At 54.9% G+C, this 19,167-nt stretch overlaps 2 protein-coding genes across 3 annotated transcripts; one reads left to right on the forward strand and one right to left on the reverse strand.

Annotated features, from left to right (window-relative positions):
• Window positions 1-5,147: 5,147 nt before the first annotated feature.
• On the forward strand, window positions 5,148-11,584 carry LOC147236915 (acetylcholine receptor subunit alpha). 2 transcript variants are annotated; one of them, XM_086175769.1, is made up of 10 exons: window positions 5,148-5,312; window positions 7,355-7,497; window positions 7,578-7,622; window positions 7,700-7,809; window positions 8,037-8,232; window positions 9,369-9,606; window positions 9,705-9,928; window positions 10,323-10,437; window positions 10,518-10,642; window positions 10,772-11,584. In XM_086175769.1, exons 1-10 carry the CDS (start codon window positions 5,270-5,272, stop codon window positions 10,898-10,900), a joined length of 1,368 nt encoding a protein of 455 aa, XP_086031895.1. In that variant the 5' UTR covers window positions 5,148-5,269; the 3' UTR covers window positions 10,901-11,584. The 2 variants fall into 2 exon arrangements, 1 of the variants encoding a protein (XP_086031895.1); XR_015108945.1 differs by having other exon boundaries at window positions 5,165-5,312; window positions 10,237-10,437.
• Window positions 11,585-11,702: 118 nt separating this feature from the next.
• Window positions 11,703-18,960, reverse strand: lnpk (lunapark, ER junction formation factor). Its single transcript, XM_086175784.1, has 15 exons — window positions 18,818-18,960; window positions 17,745-17,791; window positions 17,126-17,167; window positions 16,855-16,905; window positions 16,601-16,737; window positions 16,465-16,523; window positions 16,157-16,197; window positions 15,925-16,008; window positions 15,802-15,853; window positions 14,572-14,688; window positions 14,285-14,377; window positions 14,107-14,212; window positions 13,966-14,036; window positions 13,744-13,869; window positions 11,703-12,713 (listed from the first exon to the last, which is right to left on the reverse strand). The coding sequence occupies exons 2-15, from the start codon at window positions 17,769-17,771 to the stop codon at window positions 12,469-12,471; spliced, it is 1,251 nt and encodes a 416-aa protein (XP_086031910.1). The 5' UTR covers window positions 17,772-17,791; window positions 18,818-18,960; the 3' UTR covers window positions 11,703-12,468.
• Between the last annotated feature and the right edge of the window lie 207 nt (window positions 18,961-19,167).

The raw sequence follows: 19,167 nt of genomic DNA on the forward strand, positions 1-19,167 counted from the left end.
CACACACACACACACACACAAAGACAGATATACATTCCACACACACTCACAGACATACAGACAGATACACAACAATACTGTTACTATCACACACACACAAAGACAGACATTTAGTATGAACACACACACAAACATAGACACACACTGTCAGATGTACACACACACACACACACACAGATAGACACACAACGCGGCACACAGACATCGACACACACACACACACATGCTGACAGATATGCAGTGTAAACACACAAAAAAAACATGCGCAAAGACAGACACACACACAGATACATAGCCAGATGTATAGCACACACACACACACACACACACACACACACACACACACACACACACTTTAAGGTGACATCATTGTTGACTGAACACCAGAAAAGTCTCTTGTACTTTTGTGTACTAAAACCCAGTGTGTGTACTTCCACACCTCCTGAGCCCCAGCCTGGACCCGTGTGTGTGTGTGTGTGTGTGTGTGTGTGTGTGTGAGGGGTTTAATCTGCCGAGTGTGGGATTATCAATGGGATGGCGAGCAGCTTGTCTGCTGGACGTTCCTCCAGTGATCTTCATCAGGAGGAGTCCATCTCCAGGAGGCGGGGGTGACCAAGGAGCCGGGAGATACCAACCCAGATCCTGACGGGGGTCAAAGTCCCAGGTGGAATCATCATACCTTCATGATACCTTCAGGAGGAACCTCCTCCTGGACCAGTACCTCCAGGGCACGTGCACGCCACACGTGCACACCCATCCAGGGAACCCTTGGCATCACATCCTGAAGACCTGAACACTCCTGAGGAGTCCTGGATCTCCAGGATCTGGTTGGAAACACACACACACACTCAAAACAGACAAACAAGCACACACACTATCCTACCCTACACACACACACACACACACACACGCTGTTCCTTCTCTGGCTGATCAATCAGGCGATCAATCAGCTGATCCTGGATCATGTTGGGACCAGTTCTGAGCAGCAGACCAATTCTGACTGATGAGGAAACACAGGGCGCCATTAATGGGTAAATATTAGCTCTACACACACACACACACACACACACACACACACACACACACACACACACACACACACACACATTAATTTAGCATGTGCTGGCTGTGATCGATGGATGTTCCGACTAATGGTTATAAATGCATTATCACCCTATCTCACACACTCACACACACACACACACACACACACACACACACACACACACTTCCAATTCAATTTCCTGTCAAATTCCATGTCATTACTAAGTCATGAGCCGCCATGTTTACCGAGCCGCTGTTTCCTGACGCGGAGGTCGTCCATCAGGTCGTTAGCGACCGGCCATCCGTCACCACGGCAACACACGGGCGGCGGGAACAACGCCGGCCCTCATCAACGCCTCATCAATCCTGTGTGTGTCAGAGGTTACAAGGTCGCGGTGCTAACCTGGCGGTGAAGCCCCCCCCACCTCACACACGTGTGTGTGTGTGTGTGTGTGTGTGTGTGTGTGTGCCTGGGCCTCCACAGCTTATTGACCTCCATCAGTGACAGTACTGATCTTCGTCGTGCTCAACAGACCGAAGGGGCGGAGCCTAACCCGGATGAGGGGCGGGGCTTAACGTTCATCTTCTCCTCGGACCAGCGAGAGGAGGATGGAGAACCTGGAGAGAACCTGGAGGGGGAGAGTTCCCTCATGTTCTCCTTGACCAGATCCAGGATTGATCTGAGGCCTTCCTCCATGGGATGGGGCTTCTATTCTGGTCCAGACCTCCAGACCACCAGACCTCCAGACCTCTAGACCTTCAGACCTCCAGACCTCCAGACCTCAAGACCTTCAGACCTCCAAACCTTCACACCTCTAGACCTCCAGACCTCTAGACCATTAGACCTCCAGACCTTAAGACCTCCAGATCTCAAGACCTTCAGACCTCCAGACCTTCAGACCTCTAGACCTCCAGACCTCTAGACCGTTAGACATCCAAACCACCAAACCTCCAGACCTCCAGACCTTCAGACCTCCAGACCTTAAGACCTCTAGACCATTAGATGTCCAAACCTCCAGACCTCCAGACCCCCAGACCTCAAGACCTTCAGACCTCCAGACCTACAAACCTCTAGACCTCCAGACCTCTAGACCATTAGACCTCCAAACCACCAAACCTCCAGACCTCCAGACCTCCAGACCTTCAGACCTCCAGACCTCCAGACCTTAAGACCTCTAGACGTTCAGACCTTCAGACCTCCAGACCTCCAGACGTTCCATCACGGCATGGTGTTTTCCATCCAGACTGGTTGTTGTCCTCCTCTGCCCCCAGACAAAGCTGGATTTTTAATATCTGCCTGCAGATGTAAGCTCATTGTGGAGCTGCTGCTCCATAATCTGAGGGGTCACGTTGTGTAACCGGAGCTTCTCCCTGATTGGACCCTTCCAGATAAACTCTGAACATCACCTTCCAGCTCCTCTGGCTCTCAACATCCTCCTGGGTTTGTTTTGTTTTTTCGGACCTTTCAAAATAAAAAATAGAATAAGATGATAAAAGAGCCGAGAAGCCGGAGAACCTCAGGAGATGATCGGAGAACCAAGAGGAGGAGATTGAGATACCGAGCTCCAAAGGAACCTCCGAGAAGGTTCCTGGGGTCAGAGTACAAAGAAGAAGGTTCCTCAAGAAGTCCAAATACTCAATTTGACCAAAAAAGAAGACGTTTCCTGGAAGAGGAGGAAATCATCTGAAACGCAGAGGTGAAAAGTACAGTGACGGAGAACCTGGAGAACCCGGAGAACCCGGAGAACCCGGAGAACCCTTTAATCCACATTCCTCCTCCTCCATCAGCTGGGCGTCTGGTCCCTGGTGGGGCGGTGGAGTTAATCCTTGAGATCCCGGGCTTTGTGAGATCCGGTGGAGGATCTGCAGAACGTCAGGAGGCCTCGGCGGATCAAGCGGGCTTTCACAAAGAACTTAAGAGCTCCAGGTTCCACCCACATCCAGATAATCTCCTGCGGGTGGAACCGGACAGAGCAGGAACCCGAGGAGGTTCCACCTCCACCCGAGGAGGAGGAGGAGGGCTTGAGGACCGCGCTGGTTCTCCGCCGGAGCTGGACCACAGAGGAGACCAGAGCTGTGTGACCAGGACCTCCAGCGTGGAGCCATCACGAGAACCTCACCTCGCCCGGTGTTCTTCTGATCGTCACGGTTACCGATCGATGAGCGATCAGCTGAGCGATCGCATCTGGCGAGCGTATTGATCCGAGCCCGCGGTCAGCAGACGCCCACAAGCCCCCTGGTCCTGAAGGTCCTGAAGGTCCTGAAGGTCCTGAAGCTCCTGCTGCGATTGGTCCCTCGAGGTTCCTCCAGAACGTTCTCCGAGCGTGACGAGATGGAGGAAAGCCATTTCTTCTCCTTCCAGATTCTCCTCCGATAATCGGAGCGACAGATGACTTCTCCTCCTCCGCCGTCCAGAACCGTCGGGACCATCTGGTCTCCATGGCGACGGCGCTCCAATTCCACGCCCTTCTCCGGGGTCGCGGCGGCGCTAAGCTACCACATCTTCTCCTCCAGAGACCAGCTGGAGATCTGATGCAGAAGGAGGAGGAGATCTTCAGCACGACAGAGGAACCACACAGGAACCAGAGCCACACACACACACACACACACACACACACACACACACACACACACACACACACAAAGAATAATAATGACAACACATTTTATTCCTGGCCATCTTTCTACAGCAAAGGTCACCTACACACACACACATATTAAAACATATCCAGAGACACACACACACATATTAAAACACACCCACAGACACCAACACACAAATTAAATCATGCCCACAGACAGATACACACACACAAACACACACACACACACACACACACACTAATTGATCACATGATAAAATATAACTCTGAATCGATGAAATATGTAACTTTTTATCATCAGTTTCATCTCAACATTCATTCATTCATTCATTCATTTTCTCTCCAGCTGTTGTTGTGCTCAAAGGGCTGGAGGAGCTGCAGCCAATCACAGCTGTCCCTGGGGAGAGGGGGCGGGGCTTAGGGCGGACGGGCCAGCTGTCAATCATCCAACCCTTCACCCTGTCCTCCGCGCCTGCGCACAGGTTGGTCTTCAGCCAACCAATCAACGAGCATCCGCGGGGTCACACTGCCATCTAGTGGCCACGGAGGTAACTGCACGCTGTATGCAACACACACACACACACACACACACACACACACACGCACGCACACAAAACACATCAACACTCTCAAATACACACACATACAAACACATATAAACACTCAAATACACACACACATATCAACAATCTCACATTCACACACATATGCACACACCAACACACACACACAGATATCAACTCTCTCACATACACACCAACACACAATAACACATACACACACACACACACACACGCATACATATGAACACATTCATATGTATGGGCACATACACACACACGTATGAACACACATATGAATACAGGCAGATACACAAACACACCATATTTTCACACGCATATAAACACACACATACACACGGATAGAAACACATATACATGCATCTACAGGAACACACAGAAGGGTACACACTGGTACACATGCGCATACACACACATACATACACGTCACACACACACACACACACACAGACACACCTCTTCCCATCATAACTCGCATGCCTGACGGTGCTATGTTCGTGTGTGTCTGTGTGTATGTGTGTGTGTCTGTGTGTGTGTGTGTGTCTGTGTGTGTGTGTGTGTGTATGTGTTTATGTGTGCATGTGTGTGTGTGTGTGTGTGTGTTTGTGTGTGCGTGCCTGACATTCCCTTGGTGCCAGCTGTCCCCCCCCCCAGCAGCCTCTTCTTACACACACACACACACACACACACACACACACACACACACACACACACCACCCCCCCGCAGCCACAGCCCTCCCTGCTGTCCTGGAGGTCAGCAGAGCTCTGATTGGATGGAGAACACGTGTGTGTGAGTGTGTGTGTGTGTGTTGGAGACATAGAGGGGTGTCTTTTGTCTTTACAACACACACACATATACACACACGCACACTGACACACACATACACACACAAATGTGTCAGCTGGAGGTTTGGGGGGGTCAGGAGGGGCGGAGCCAGAGGGGGCGGAGCCAGAGGGGGCGGAGCCAGGAGCAGATCCGTCCCGTCGCCTCCGAGGACCTCCAGTCTGGTTCCACCTGCTCAGCGTGGAAGTTCTTCCAGGATGAAGCTCCTCGGTGTCGCCGCCCTGCTGGCCCTCCTGACCGGTGAGTCCTCCTGCAGAACCTCAGGGTCCTTCAGGGTTCCTCGGGTTCCTCGGGTTCCTCGGGTTCTTCTGGCTCTCTGCTCCGACACCCGCTTGTTTACCTCGTCTGGCTGGTTTCTAAAAATAAGAATAGCCCCATGAAAGGAAGCGTCAACCGCTACAAGAAGATCCACAGAGGTTCTCCACACCAGGAGGAGGCCACTTCCTGTCTGATCTTCATTCCCAGCACGTCCATCATCTTCATTCTATTTGAAGGGTTCTTCAGGTTCCGTCCTGCGGGCGGGAGAACCTCCAGGGTGAGGCTCAGGTGGTCCATCCACCAGCTCTGGATCATCCTTTAGCTTTTCATCCATTGCCGATTGTCAGGTGGTCCCAGAGAAGCCTCGGAGATGTTCTCCGCTGGATTCTTGGTGGGGTTTGTGGTTCCTGTCCGGTTCTCTTCGGGTTCTCTGGTTCCGGTTCTCCCATCAGAACCGTGGTCGGTGGTCTTCTCTTGAAGAGGCTCTTCTCTCCGCCTGTTCTCGGGTTCTACCGGACGTCCTTCAGGTTCTGCAGCCTCTTCTGTGAGTTCTTCTGGTGTGTTCCCTGGTTCTTCTGGTTCCTGGCCAGGTTCTGCTGGTCCTCCTGCAGGCTCCACTCATGCCCCGCCTGGCTCTCCCGGCTTCTTCTGCTTCTTCTGCTTCTTCTGCTTCTTGGGATTATTTTGGTTGTTCTGCCAGATCTTCCCTGTCTTCTGCTGATCGTTCCTGGTTCTTCTGGTCCTCCGGTTCCCACTGAAATGAGATTAGGCCGGTCGCCACGGTGACGCCGTACGAAATCACGGACGACCTCCTCGGGAGCTCCTGGTGTTCGTCTTCACACATTCCTTCCCGCTGAAGAAACCGCTGTTTGGTTTTGAGGGAAGCGGAAACCCTGAGGAACCCAGGAGAACCTCCAGCAGCTTCAGCAGGACGTCGGACTCGAACGCCTGATGATTGACAGCTGCAAGTGGCCCCTAGGCTCCGCCCCCCGCGGCTATTTTGGATGGCGGCGGGATGAAAGCGTCTGGAATGCCAGGAAGCCGGCGGCCGGGCTTCCAGGACGCCGACAGGAAGTGGAGACGGACGCCAAGACCCAGGGCCGCTGGAGGTCAAAGGTCAGGAAATGGGAGGAGGAGCTCTAGAAGTCCAACTCCAGAAGACCTTCAAAGTCCAGGAAGCTGCCGGAGAAGAAGAAGAAGAAGAAGAAGAAGAAGAAGAAGAAGAAGAAGAAGAAGTCAACAAATCATGAAAAAGTGTCAGAAGAATCCTTCAGATCCAGAGTTGACCTCACCTGGTCCAGATCCAGAGGGTCCACCAGACTGGTTCAGATCCAGAACCTGCCAGGACCCTTTAGATCCAGAATCTGACACTCTGGTTCAGATCCACAATCCACCATGCGGGTTGGAGATCCAGAATCTATCAGAGGTCCAGATCCAGAAGATCACAGACGGGTCCAGATCCAGGAGGAAGCCTTCTGAGCTGGATCTGGATCTGGACCCTGGTCTGGTCTGTGAGGTCCTGGTCGACAGGACCTGAAACCTCCCCCAGGAATGCCAGGCTGCTGCTGCTGCTGCGCCCGTCTGTCATCTGAGCACACACACACACACACACACACACACACACACACACACACACACACACACACACACACACACACACACACACACACTCTCCCAGGTCTCCCAGGGCTTCATGTTGCTGCCAGATGCCTGCGGTGTGAATCAGTCCAACAGTTGTGTTTACGTGTCGCTGACATGTGACCCCGGCTGGACCTGCACCCCCCCGACCCCCCCGACCCCCCCGACCCCAGGGATCTGAGGAATGTCTGGGCGGCACCATGTGGTCCAAACCTTCTGCTGATCAGATCTTACGGTCCAATCACTGGACCTGGAGGGAAAAGAGGATGTTTGAAGAACGAAATGGATCCGGTCTGGTCTGGTCCGATGTGGTCTGGTCCGATGTGGTCTGGTCCGGTCTGGTCTGCAGGGGTTCTGATGTCATCTGAGGTTCCTCTGTCCCTCAGGTTCTGTCGGCGCCTCCGGTGACGAGATGCGTCTGGTGACGGACCTCTTCAACGGATACAACAAGGTGGTCCGACCCGTCAACCACTTCAGGGAGGCGGTGGTGGTGACGGTGGGTCTGCAGCTCATCCAGCTGATCAGCGTGGTGAGGACACACACACACACACACACACACACACACACACACACACACACAAGCACTGATACCTGCGCTCCTCCGTCCAGGACGAGGTCAACCAGATCGTCACCAGCAACGTCCGTCTCCGCCAGGTGAGTCTCCGAGCTGGACCTCGTCTCCACGGTAACCGCCGAGCATCACGGTTAACCGCCTCCCGTCTCCATGGCAGCAATGGACGGACGTGAACCTGAAGTGGAACCCGGACGACTACGGGGGGATCAAGAAGATCCGCGTCCCCTCCACGGACATCTGGAAGCCCGACCTGGTCCTCTACAACAAGTAAACATGGCCGCCACGCCTCTGACCCGCCCTGACCCCGCCTCCGACCCATCTTGGCCCCGCCTCTGACCCATCTTGACCCCGCCCCTTACCAACCCGAACCCCGCCTCTGACCCATCTTGACTCCGCCCCAACCCCCTGACCCCGCCTCCAACCCTTCTTGACCCCGCCTTCAACCCTTCTTGTCCCCGCCTCCGACCCGCCCTGACTCCGCCTCCTCCCCGCAGCGCCGACGGAGACTTCGCCATCATCCACCAGACGAAGGTCCTGCTGGAGCACACGGGCCACATCACCTGGAACCCTCCGGCCATCTTCAAGAGCTACTGCGAGATCATCGTGCTGCACTTCCCCTTCGACCTGCAGAACTGCAGCATGAAGTTGGGGACCTGGACCTACGACGGCCTGCTGGTGGTCATCAACCCCGTCAGTCTGCCGCCGCCGCCGCCTCAAAAACAGTTTTTAACAAATTAGAATGAAACCGTCGTCTCAATTTACTCCGTGTGAAATCTAACATATCTAATATCTGTAGATTCATCAAGTCGCAATGCAAATTTCCCACGGATGTGCAACTTTTCCAGAACACTTATTTCAATGTCTAAAGACACGTCATCAATATGTCTGAAAACGGTATTATTTGAGAGAACCGGCTATTTCTTTATCAACGCCAGAGCCGAGCTTTTCTTCTCCAATGATTTTGCCGGCAGGTAGATTTAATGTTTTGCTGTTTGGATTCAGAGACGAGTTGATTGGGAAATTCTGAGTCCGTTCAACTCCGACACCCAAGAAGACGACTTTGACGGTTTTAGTGTGCAGGAGGAAGCCCGAGCTAGCGATAAGATAAGATAAGATAAGATAAGATAAGATAAGATAAGATAAGATAAGATAAGATAAGAACAACTTTATTTATCCCGAAGGAAATTGTTGTGCCAGAGTTTCAAGCAAAACATAACAATAATAGATAATAGTAGGAAGGAGGGAGAATAAGAAATAAAATAAAATATAAAGTGTTAAAGCTATCAAGTGTTTTACATTCTTAAAAAAGTACACAGATTTGAATATTCCCTTCGACTGAAGGAAGAGGAATTAAAAAGTCCGATCGCCTCATGCGGGGGGTGATGGACGTTATGGATCGGCCAGCAGGTGCGGCTTATACTGAGGTGCGCCCTATAGTCTGGAAATTACGGTACTTTTCATTCATGAAAATGTATCACGCAAAGCGTCACTCTGATACACGGATGCACAGGTTAATTCGCTACCCGTTGCCATGGAATGGACACGCCGCCCACATAGACAGAGGAAGACACATTATTTACGTTGGATTAATCATTTTCGGACCAATCGGGTGAAAGCGGGCATTTTTTCCACCTGATGATCTCACTCCACAGTGGTCGGGAAACACCGATCCAGAGACGTTCAAGGATTCGCCCCGTCGCTCACACGCACGTCACATGTAGACGTCCCGATGTCGTCGGCCGATCCGGCGTCTCCGCCGAGCGCGTCCGTGTGGGCGGAGCCTGTTTTTTTCGGCGTCCGGTAAACGGCGTGTCCGTGTCCCGCAGGACAGCGACCGCCCGGATCTCAGCAACTTCATGGAGTCTGGCGAGTGGGTCCTGAAGGACTCCAGGAACTGGAAGCACTGGGTTTACTACACCTGCTGCCCCGACACGCCCTACCTGGACATCACCTACCACTTCCTGATGCTGCGCCTGCCGCTCTACTTCATCGTCAACGTCATCATCCCCTGCATGCTCTTCTCCTTCCTCACCGGCCTGGTCTTCTACCTGCCCACCGACTCCGGTGCGAGAACATCACGGGCTTTCAAAAGCTGAGGTGAGATGATGAAGACGGCGACGATGATGATGAGGGTGGCGTCCTCCCCCCCCCCCCCTCCCCAGGTGAGAAGATGACCTTGTCCATCTCCGTCCTGCTGTCCCTCACCGTGTTCCTGCTGGTCATCGTGGAGCTCATCCCCTCCACCTCCTCCGCCGTCCCGCTCATCGGGAAGTACATGCTCTTCACCATGGTCTTCGTCATCGCCTCCATCATCATCACCGTCATCGTCATCAACACCCACCACCGCTCGCCCAGCACACACACCATGCCCGCCTGGATCCGCAAGGTGTGTGTGTGTGTGTGTGTGTGTGTGTGTGTGTGTGAGGCCTAGAAATGACCTGAAAAAGTCTCTAAAAATTTAAAATATACTTAAAATTCATGTACTTTCTTAAAGGCTTTCACAATTTCCTGAAGAGCATTTGAAATCCTGGAAAGTTTTTTAAAATGTCCTAAACAGCAGTTGATGAGACATCCTGGAAGGTCTTTGGAGACTATTTGAAATGTCCTGGAAACTAGATCTCCAACTTCTTCTAGATCTAGCTGATCATCTCCACCCACATGGACCAAATGTTCTTGGGTGGAAGTGGCTGTCAGGGCCAGTACCCGGTCCAGGAGTGTGTGTGTGTGTGTGTGTGTGTGTGTGTGTGTGTGTGTGTGTGTGACGGCAGTGTGTCTTGCAGGTCTTCATCGAGACCATCCCCAACATGATGTTCTTCTCCACCATGAAGCGGCCCAGTCAGGAGATCAGGCAGCGGCGCCTCTACCCCACCGACATGGACATCTCCGACATCTCCGGTCCGAGCTCGCACACACACACACACACACACACACACACACACACACACACACACATACTCATGTATGCCGTCCTCCAGGAAACCCCACCCCCACCAGCGTGACCTTCCAGTCCCCCATCATCAAGAACCCGGACGTCCGCAGCGCCATCGAGGGGGTGAAGTACATCGCCGAGACCATGAAGTCCGACGAGGAGTCCAACAACGTGAGTCCGGAGGTCTTCTGGAGGTTCCAGCCTGCAGAAACCTTCTCCTCTCCTTCCCGCTGGCGAAGGAAGCGGCTGAAAAAGTTTGTGTTTTGAAGTTCCGAGTGAAGGTGTGGGTTGTGTTGGCAGGCCGCCGAGGAGTGGAAGTTCGTGGCCATGGTTCTGGACCACATCCTGCTGTGCGTCTTCATGGCGGTCTGCATCATCGGGACGCTGGCGGTCTTCGCCAGCCGGCTCATCGAGCTCAACACCTTGTAGGCGGGTCGCCCCCCCGACCGGGTCTCGTCACGCCGCGGACGCCGGAGGGTTTTTTTGGTCCGGCCCGACCCGGTGGAGAGGGTTCTCCGCGGATCCCGAGCTCCGCCGGAGGACGGCGGTTCTTGTCGCCTGGCGACCGGCGCCGGCACGGAAGCGGCCGATTGGCCGGTGGGCTCCACGTCCCGGCCGGTTGCCGTTTGGTTTTTCTTTGACTTCGGTGTCTGTTTCTTCTTCGACATTTGCTTTTGTCTCCCCCGTTGGCTCCCCCAGGTCCGGTCCGGTCCGGTCCGGTCCGGTCCGGTCCTGACCTCCGAGCGGCGCCGGGTTCGAGGGTGGCCGCGGTCCCGTGTTGAACTGGAGCCGTTTAGCGATATTGATTAGTCTTTACATACAAACGGGGGCGGGACTCCAACCGGCGTCCGCGGCGTCGGCCTGAAAAGCGCGAGTGCTGGTCTGGACCCGCCAGCGCCTGGAGGACCTCGGATGACCTTCCAATGGACCGGGGTCACCGGGGTCGCCGGGGTCGCCTCGAAGATGTTTGTATTGATCCGGTGATCATTGGAGTTCCTGCTGCTCCGTTGCCGTGGGCGACCAGCCGACGGCCACTTGATTGATTTTGCGGCAGGATCGTGTTTTGTTTTTTTATATCTGCGGGTGTGATGAATAAAGTCCAGGTGCCTCTGACACCGCTGTCAGTGAGTGTGTGTGTGTGTGTGTGTGTGTGTGTGTGTGTGTGTGTGTGTGATGTGTTCAAGTCCCAGCCGGACGGTTGGACATGCAAAGGACAAAATGGACCTCCGGCCGCAGCTTAAAAACTTTACTAGTCAAGCGGCGGCTGAACAAACACCAGCTGCTGGATATGCGTCTTTAAATAGCTTACAAATAATATATTCCAAACCAGCGCTCCCAGCGGAGCATATTATGGGATGTGGCAGTTGTTCTGAGACGTGCGGGCGTGTGTGTGTCGCCGGCTCTGATACGGCAGGAAAGATACAAATAAAAACACAAGTCAGACTAGGAGGGCGGCGGCGAGCTCTCCTGACCTCCTGGACCTTCTGCTGCTCCACTGCTACTCATCAACCTGACCGTCATCGGGTGGGCTCCGTTTCCATGGTGACAGGACCATGGAAACCGTCCCCCTGGACGGACGAAGGGTCGGGCCGTACAAACGAACCTCCAGCCGCTTCTCACAGAGTGAAAGCGTCCCGGCCTGAGATGCAGAAGCTTCAGCAGAACCTCCGGCCTGGAGGCTGAAAGCAGCCATGACTCAAACTAAAAGCTCAGCTAATCCTGGATCCAGGCAGAAGAAACAACCTGCGGACCTCGGGTGGTTTCCGAGCTCCACCCCGGAGGTTCTCTCACACCCTCGGCCGACTCCCGGCCGCTCTATCATTACCTACTGATGATTGATCGCTACGGATTTGAAGGGGAACATCTAGGGGTTTCAAAGGTCACTTCCCGCCACTCCTCTGACGTTCCAGAAAAGATGGCGTTGCTTGGCCTTCAGGGGCCGATGGGAACTGAAACGTGATTGGTCGGTCAGACGTCCGTCCGCCGCCTCTTGTCCGTTACGGCGCCGGCGCTCCCGTCTCATCCCGCCTCTGCGTAGAATCCGCTTCCTGCTCCGGAGCGTCCGCTTCCTGCTCCGGCGCCTCTACTTCCTGCTCCGGAGCGTCCGCTTCCTGCTCCACGGCATCCGCTTCCTGCTCCGGACCCTCCACTTCCTGCTCCTGAGCATCCACTTCCTGCTGCGGCTCCGATCGGCCCTCGGCGGCGTCGCCCTGGGAGTCCACGTCCTCGCCGTCTCGTTCGTCTGCAAGTAAGGAAGTAGGTGAGAAGCTTGAAGGGCAGAAGGAGCAATCATGACTCATCAGTTATTGATCGGTGATTGGAAACCGGTCCTGTTGCAGCATGCGGCTGCAGTTCCCCTCCGTGGCCACCGGAGGTCAGAAGGTCCCGGAATCGTCCTCACAAACGCCTCCTTTCTATCTTTCACCTCGGCAGCAAAGGCCGCATCATCTCCAGGACCTCTGGTCCTCCAGGGGCTGCTGATCAAACCAAAGGTTTCATCTTCTCCCTCCCGTCGGACCTTCATGGCGGCTCCACCGGGTTCAGGTGGGCGGGTTTCTCAGAGAACCATCATGAAGCTGCAGGTGAGGACCACGAGGAGGACCTGCTGGCACCCAGACGTTCTAGAAGCGCAGAACCCCCTGAAGCCTTCAGATGCAGGAGGAGAACCGTCCATTCAGACCTCCGGGTCAGAGTGTGAAGGTCCCAGCGTCGATCGATCAAACCTTCCGGATCAATGGCTCTAATTCCATGAGACGAAGGTCTGAAGTGACTTCCAGCGAAGGTCTCCATCCTCCTCAGACCTGCACTGGAGGTGGAAGGAGAGCGAGACCCTCCTTTGTGTCGCCAGACAGATTCCACCGGGGAGAGTCAGTGTCCGTCTCTGATCACCTTCAATCAATCGATCAATCGATCAATCGATCATTCAACGCGGGCGGGGCTGTGGGAGGGACCCGGACTGTGACGCCCGCCTGGGCTCCGCTGGACGAGGGTCCAGGGGGCGGAGCCTTGGCGGCTGGAGGGGGAGAGTCAGCGACGTCACGGCCGGGAGAAGTTACCGTGGTAACCAGCATCCGACCACAACGCATCGGCAGCCATCTTGGTCTCATCTTGGTCCCCCGACGCCCCGTCCTCCTCCAGGATACTGGAGGAACCAGACATCACACACCAGGTTCCAGGTGTGTGTGTGTGTGTGTGTGTGTGTGTGTGTGTGTCTCACTCGGTCGACCCATTGATCCATGATCTCCACAAAACCTCCTGTTCTGGTGTGGTACCTCCAGAGGGGGGGCCGGCGTCCTCGGCTCGCAGCCTCCTCTCGAAGCTGAACTCGGGGAGCCTGGGGGCTCGAGGGCGCGTCTTCCTGGCGGGGTTCAGGAAGTAGCAGTAGGCACAGCGGAACGCTGGGGGCGACAGAGCGACGGCCACCGTGAGGACGGGACGGAGGGGGAGATGTTGGAGAAGAAGCGGAGGAGGAGGACGGCGAGGACGCCGCTCACCCAGGTACTCGAACTCCTCCTTCAGAGCCATGCCGTTGTGAGAAGAACACTGCTGGCAGATCAGGGCGTACCTGGAGGAGCGAGCACACCTGGAGTCCAACGCTTTCACGGGGAGCGAGCGAGCGGCGCCGCGGTCTTTACCTGTTCTGGGGCCCGTCCCCCACCAGGTACTCCACCACCCGGTCCAGGGCGCCGCGGTCCTTGGGCAGGATGGGTCTGGCCAGCGGGGGTCCGGGAGGATGAAGACCTGGAAGACCGGCGGAGGATTACTCTCCCCGACCAGCCACCTTCTACGCTCTGACGGAACGAGGCCACCCACCTACGCCCGGGACGGGGGAGCAGGGGGTCCGGGGCGGCGGCCCCTGGGGGCCCGGGGACAACGGGGACGCTCTCTCTGGAGGACCTCCTGGAGCTGAGAAAGGGACGGCAAGGCCTTCACGCAAACCTGCCTTCTGATCCGCCGGCATCATCTCTGAGAACTTCTACTTCCTTTGAAGGTTCTGCTCCGTCGGACACCAACCTCCAGCAGAACCAGACCTACCCCCACCCCCCCCCCCCCCACCCCCCCCGACCCCCTCGGACCCGACGAGGGTGGAGGCTCCTCACCCACAGGGGTCCCTCCTGGTCCCGGCGGGGGTCGAGGTCCTGGCGGGGGGGTGAGCATCATGGCGGCGGGGGTTCCCATGGGCGAAGGTCTGGAGGCGGCGCCCCTCTGGCGGAGCTCTGTGGACGGGAGGCAGAGACTCGGTCTGGGGTTCCCGCTGATCCCCTTTATAACCCCAGCGAGGAGCCGCAGGTCAGGACGCCTCGTGTCGTCGAGGCGACGGAGACGCTCTCGGCCGGGAAACCCCGACGCTCCCGAACCCGGAAGATTCTCCGTTCACCCGTCCATCGACCCCGGGTCTGACGGCGCGGGAGCCCATCAGGAGGGGCGGGGCTTATCCCGGACGGGTCGGCCGTCGATCGCTGGGCGGCGGCCTGTTCTAAACAGCTAGCTCGCCGCTAGCTCGCCGCAGCGCCGCCCACCGGGGAGCTGACATTCTTTTGCAAGTCACCCTCGCATTGGTACGCATTCGAAAATGTCCATATTTACAAGCGCGGGGGTTCTTGGAGGCGGCGCCAGCGTAAGGCTCCAGTCAAGCCTCGAGAAATCACCGCAAACGTGTTTGTAAAATGTTAACACCATAGTTTGGTTTAAAACGCCACAGACTCTGTGATAAACATGAGGCAGCACACGATCGTCTCCGATCATCAGGGCGAGCGACAGCAGGACCGTGTGATTTCCAAGGAATACTTGCAGAGGTCGTCACAAGCAAAGTGACGCATATTGATATTTATCTTTCCTTCCTTTTTAAATCATTGTCGATGATTATGGTGAGAAATCGTGTCTCCGAGGTTGGAGGTTCACTGAGCGGAGGCCTTATCTCAGAGGTGAAGTGACCATTAATCGGTGGCCAAAGAGCAGCCGTCGCCTCCAAACAGTTTGCTGAGCCCTGAGTGGCATCTTCAGTGGGCTGAAGATAGACGACACCGAGAAGCTGCTCATTGGCTCTCTATTACTACATTGTTCATGTCATGTCACCGTGGGACTGCCAGAAACATCTTCCCTCTCTATGTCCAGTGCATGCTGGAAAACTGACAATATAGCTGACTTTGAAGAACATGGAGAACCTGGGCAGGAGAACATGGGGAACCAGAGAACCAGTGCTGCTGCTTGACATCCATCTGATCTTCATGTAAAACCAGAAGGTTGTTTGTTGACCGTGTCTGATGTCAAAGGTGTTCCTTTCACACAAACTGTGTGTGTGTGTGTGTGTGTGTGTGTGTGTGTGGTACCTTGTCCGGGCCGGGGGGTCATGTGAGGCCGGGCTGCCGTGGCCTCCAGCTCCTGGGAAACAACACAAGCGTCACACAGCGTTCCTCACACCTCCAGAGAAGGTATGGGCTGGAGCCGGTCACCGTTTTCCTCCTGGCGTCCAGGTCGAAGCGCTCCAGGATCAGCTTGGCGTTTTTGTACGTCTCGGTTTCCATCACCTCCTCCAGCTGGAAGCGCACACGCACACGCACACACACACACACACACACACACACTCTTTGACAGGGACCTTGAAGGCAGCAGATGTTGTGTGACTGAAGGGTCGGCTGACAGACACACACACCACACTGCTCAGCTCCTTTGGAGGACACTTACGATCTTCTTCTTGGAGGCCTTCAGCTCCTCCAGTTTGTCACCTGAAGCAGAAGACAGACCGCGGGTCAGTGACCTCCTTCTCCTCGCTGCTTCTGCTCTGTGGACATCAAGCCTTCATTCCTCCTCCTCCTCCGGCGGCCCTCATCTCCTCAGGATGGAGGCACTGACTTTACCCCAGGGGTTTGGGTTCTTCATAAACTCCTAATTTGAGGTTGGAGGTCTGAAGGGAATCCTGGATCTGTGCTAAGACGCCTCTGGAGATCATTAGGAGGAGCAGGAGGAGGCAGGTGTGCACGGCTCACACTCACTGTTTCTCTCGGTGCGTTTGGAGAAGAGGAATATGAGGAACTTCCTGATGAACCAGACCCTGCAGACACACACAGGGTCAGCGTGACCGCCGTTCCACCGCCACCGTCAGGACCGGCAGGAGGCGGAGTCACTCACAGCAGGGGGTAGATGAAGAAGGGCAGCGCCATGGCAGCCTTCTGCAGCCATTCCTCCGGCAGGTAGCAACAGTACACCGTCAGAGACGTCAGCAGGTAGAGGACCGACGAGTAGAAGAGCAACCGTCCCACCCACAGCTGAGGCCGTGCACACACACACACGCGCACACGCACACACACACACACACACACAATGAGGACAAAAGAAGCACCAGAGAAGAAGCAGCAGTGTCTCATGGTTCCAGCTGAGCTCACCTTCTGCAGACGCTGGTTTTTGGTTCTGAACTCTTCCAGCTCCTTGATCTCCTGGGGGTCAAAGGTCAGTGTGTGAGCCAGGCAGCCGTCTCTCTGACTGCTACGTGTTTTCCATTTTCTTCCAGCCACTGAACAGTCTCTGCCGGATGTTATTCGTGTTGCTGATTCTAAACCGCGAGCCGTCTGCTGCCGTGAGGATAAGGGCGGCGGGAGACGGCGCGCCGGGCCGGGAGGATGTGATTGGCTCTCCGTGTCATGTGACAGTGTTTACCTTGTCCAGGTTCTCCAGCTGCTCCACGGTGGTCACTTTGGTCTGAGAAGACAATCATCAGTCAGCGATCAAGAAGGTCTCCTGATCCATCTGTCAATAATCCGTGCGGCTTCCTGCGTCTGAGGTGACGCCTCCAGGGACCGAACCTCCTCCTGGCTTCCACCTGCCTCAGATTTATCCCATTTCCTATTTTGTTTCGAAGTCCCGACAAATTTTTCACACAACTTTTTTTCCCCAAGTGTTGAATTCATTTTGTCATTCTCACTTTCTCTCTGGTTCAAAGGGTCAGTTTTTAGTGGCGCTCCCCGGTACCTGGAGAGAACCCGGGCAGGCAGAGGAGCGCCCGGCCCGCCGGGCCCGGGAGGGTTCTGACCCGCTCCCTCCAGAACAAACTGAGCTCATTGGAATCTGACAACGCACACGTGGAGGGGTGTAGTTTGACCGAAAGTAGGTCCTGAATTAAATTCCAATGTGAATCCAGCCGGCCGGGCTCAGACGTCACGCATCGGTGCAGATGATGCGGGCGGGCCCGTTACCATGGAAACCTTGTCTGATTTTACCTGATCTTATTGTAGTTTCCTGAACGCCGCCGAAACATCTGTGCCGTCGGTGTCCTTACCTTCCACCTGGATATGAGGGCGCCCATGGCTGCGTCCGTCCGCCTCTCTGCCAAACACAAAGGCTGGGTTTCAAACACGGAGCCAGATCCCTCGGCTCCTTTCATGAGTCACATGGACCTCTTGCGTCAGCCGCCGATCGCGGAGGCCCCCGATGGAGGAGCACAACGCCGCCGCTGTTCAGGGTTTAATGAGGAAAAAAGGCCCGCGGAGTCTGCTTTATGTAACTCTGTGTGACCGGGAATCGGCGGCTTCTCTCTCACTCGGCTTTCAGACATACTGTTTGTGAGGAGGGACGTGCACGGCGTGACTCAGCACCGCCGAACCGGTCTTAATCTGTCAGTTATCAACGGTCTGATTCGCGATTCAGTGACCCGGGTCAGTCTGAGATGCAGACTCCAAAGAAAAGGCCTACTTTGTGACATTTCCTCCTGGTTCTCGGTGACTTTTGTTCTAGATCGTTCCTGTTTGAGTTATTCAAACAACCCGAACCGGACTCAGATAGAACTCCTTACAGACAGATTTTTTAAGTAAATCTTGCATGCCGCCAAATCACTACATCCTGGGTTGCATACCATTCCTTTCAGGTCATACATATCCTGACGATTTCAGGAGAGGATATCCCAAATATTAAGTTGAAGGTAGATGTCAACAATTTTAAATTTTTAAATTTTTTAACGTGTGTTTCGTCCTCAATCAGATCAATTCTTGCTGTTTTTGCTGGTTTGTGAGTGTGTTGTTAGCATCACAGCCCGTTAGCCTGCGCCCCTGCTAGCTTCCGTTCCTGTTAGCCTCCGGTTCCAGTAATAACACGTTAACTAGCATGTTGGCCAATGGCGGGACGCGTCCAGGCACCAACGGAGCCACAAACGGATTAGCAGAGTATTGAAATAAAACGAAGAGGTTCCTTCAAGCGACTCTCCGTGCTTTAACGGCGTCACTTTTGTTTGAATAAACCTTTGAGGTCCAGCGGGAACAACAGTTAGCTAAACACTGTTCACAGCGCCGTGGACCGGCCGCCTCCGCGCTCCCGGTTACACCGCCGTTACTGTCCTAATTTCGTGTGAGTACTTACAACCGTGTGTGTGTGTGTGTGTGTGTGTGTGTCGTCCGTTAGCGTCTCATCCGCTCCGGTTTTCCACCGCCGGAGCCCGCAGACATCACCGCCCCGCCGGTGGGACCCGAAACATCCGCCCGGCTAACTGACAACACAGAGGTGCCGGTGTGACGTGATGACGTCACCACGTAAGAGGCGTGCCGCAATTAACCCAGAGTCCTTTGCGTTGTAGTTTTTTCTTGTTTTCATTTGTAGTCCTTCACTTCCGGTGTCTCCCGGTTCGAGCGGAGGCGGACAGACAAAGAGCGACGCTGCGGGAAACTGACCGATGATGTTAATTGTCATGCGAGACACAAAAGAGAGAATAA

The sequence above is a fragment of the Fistularia commersonii genome, chromosome 2 (assembly GCF_037954325.1).
Source record: "Fistularia commersonii isolate RoL2024-O1a breed Wild chromosome 2, RoL_Fcom_v1.0, whole genome shotgun sequence".
NCBI lineage: Eukaryota > Metazoa > Chordata > Actinopteri > Syngnathiformes > Fistulariidae > Fistularia > Fistularia commersonii.

What these genes read in the sequence shown, in the direction of transcription:
- LOC147236915 (XM_086175769.1), top strand. Translation starts at nt 5,270, where the DNA reads ATGAAGCTCCTCGGTGTCGCCGCCCTGCTGGCCCTCCTGACCG. An exon ending in GACCTGGTCCTCTACAACAA is followed by an intron (nt 7,810 to 8,036) that starts GTAAACATGGCC and finishes TCCTCCCCGCAG; the next exon opens with CGCCGACGGAGACTTCGCCA. An exon ending in CCGACGAGGAGTCCAACAAC is followed by an intron (nt 10,643 to 10,771) that starts GTGAGTCCGGAG and finishes TTGTGTTGGCAG; the next exon opens with GCCGCCGAGGAGTGGAAGTT.
- lnpk (XM_086175784.1), bottom strand. Translation starts at nt 17,771, where the DNA reads ATGGGCGCCCTCATATCCAGGTGGAAG. An exon ending in TTCTTCATCTACCCCCTGCT is followed by an intron (nt 16,524 to 16,600) that starts GTGAGTGACTCC and finishes GTGTGTCTGCAG; the next exon opens with GGTCTGGTTCATCAGGAAGT. An exon ending in TGGACGCCAGGAGGAAAACG is followed by an intron (nt 15,854 to 15,924) that starts GTGACCGGCTCC and finishes GTTGTTTCCCAG; the next exon opens with GAGCTGGAGGCCACGGCAGC.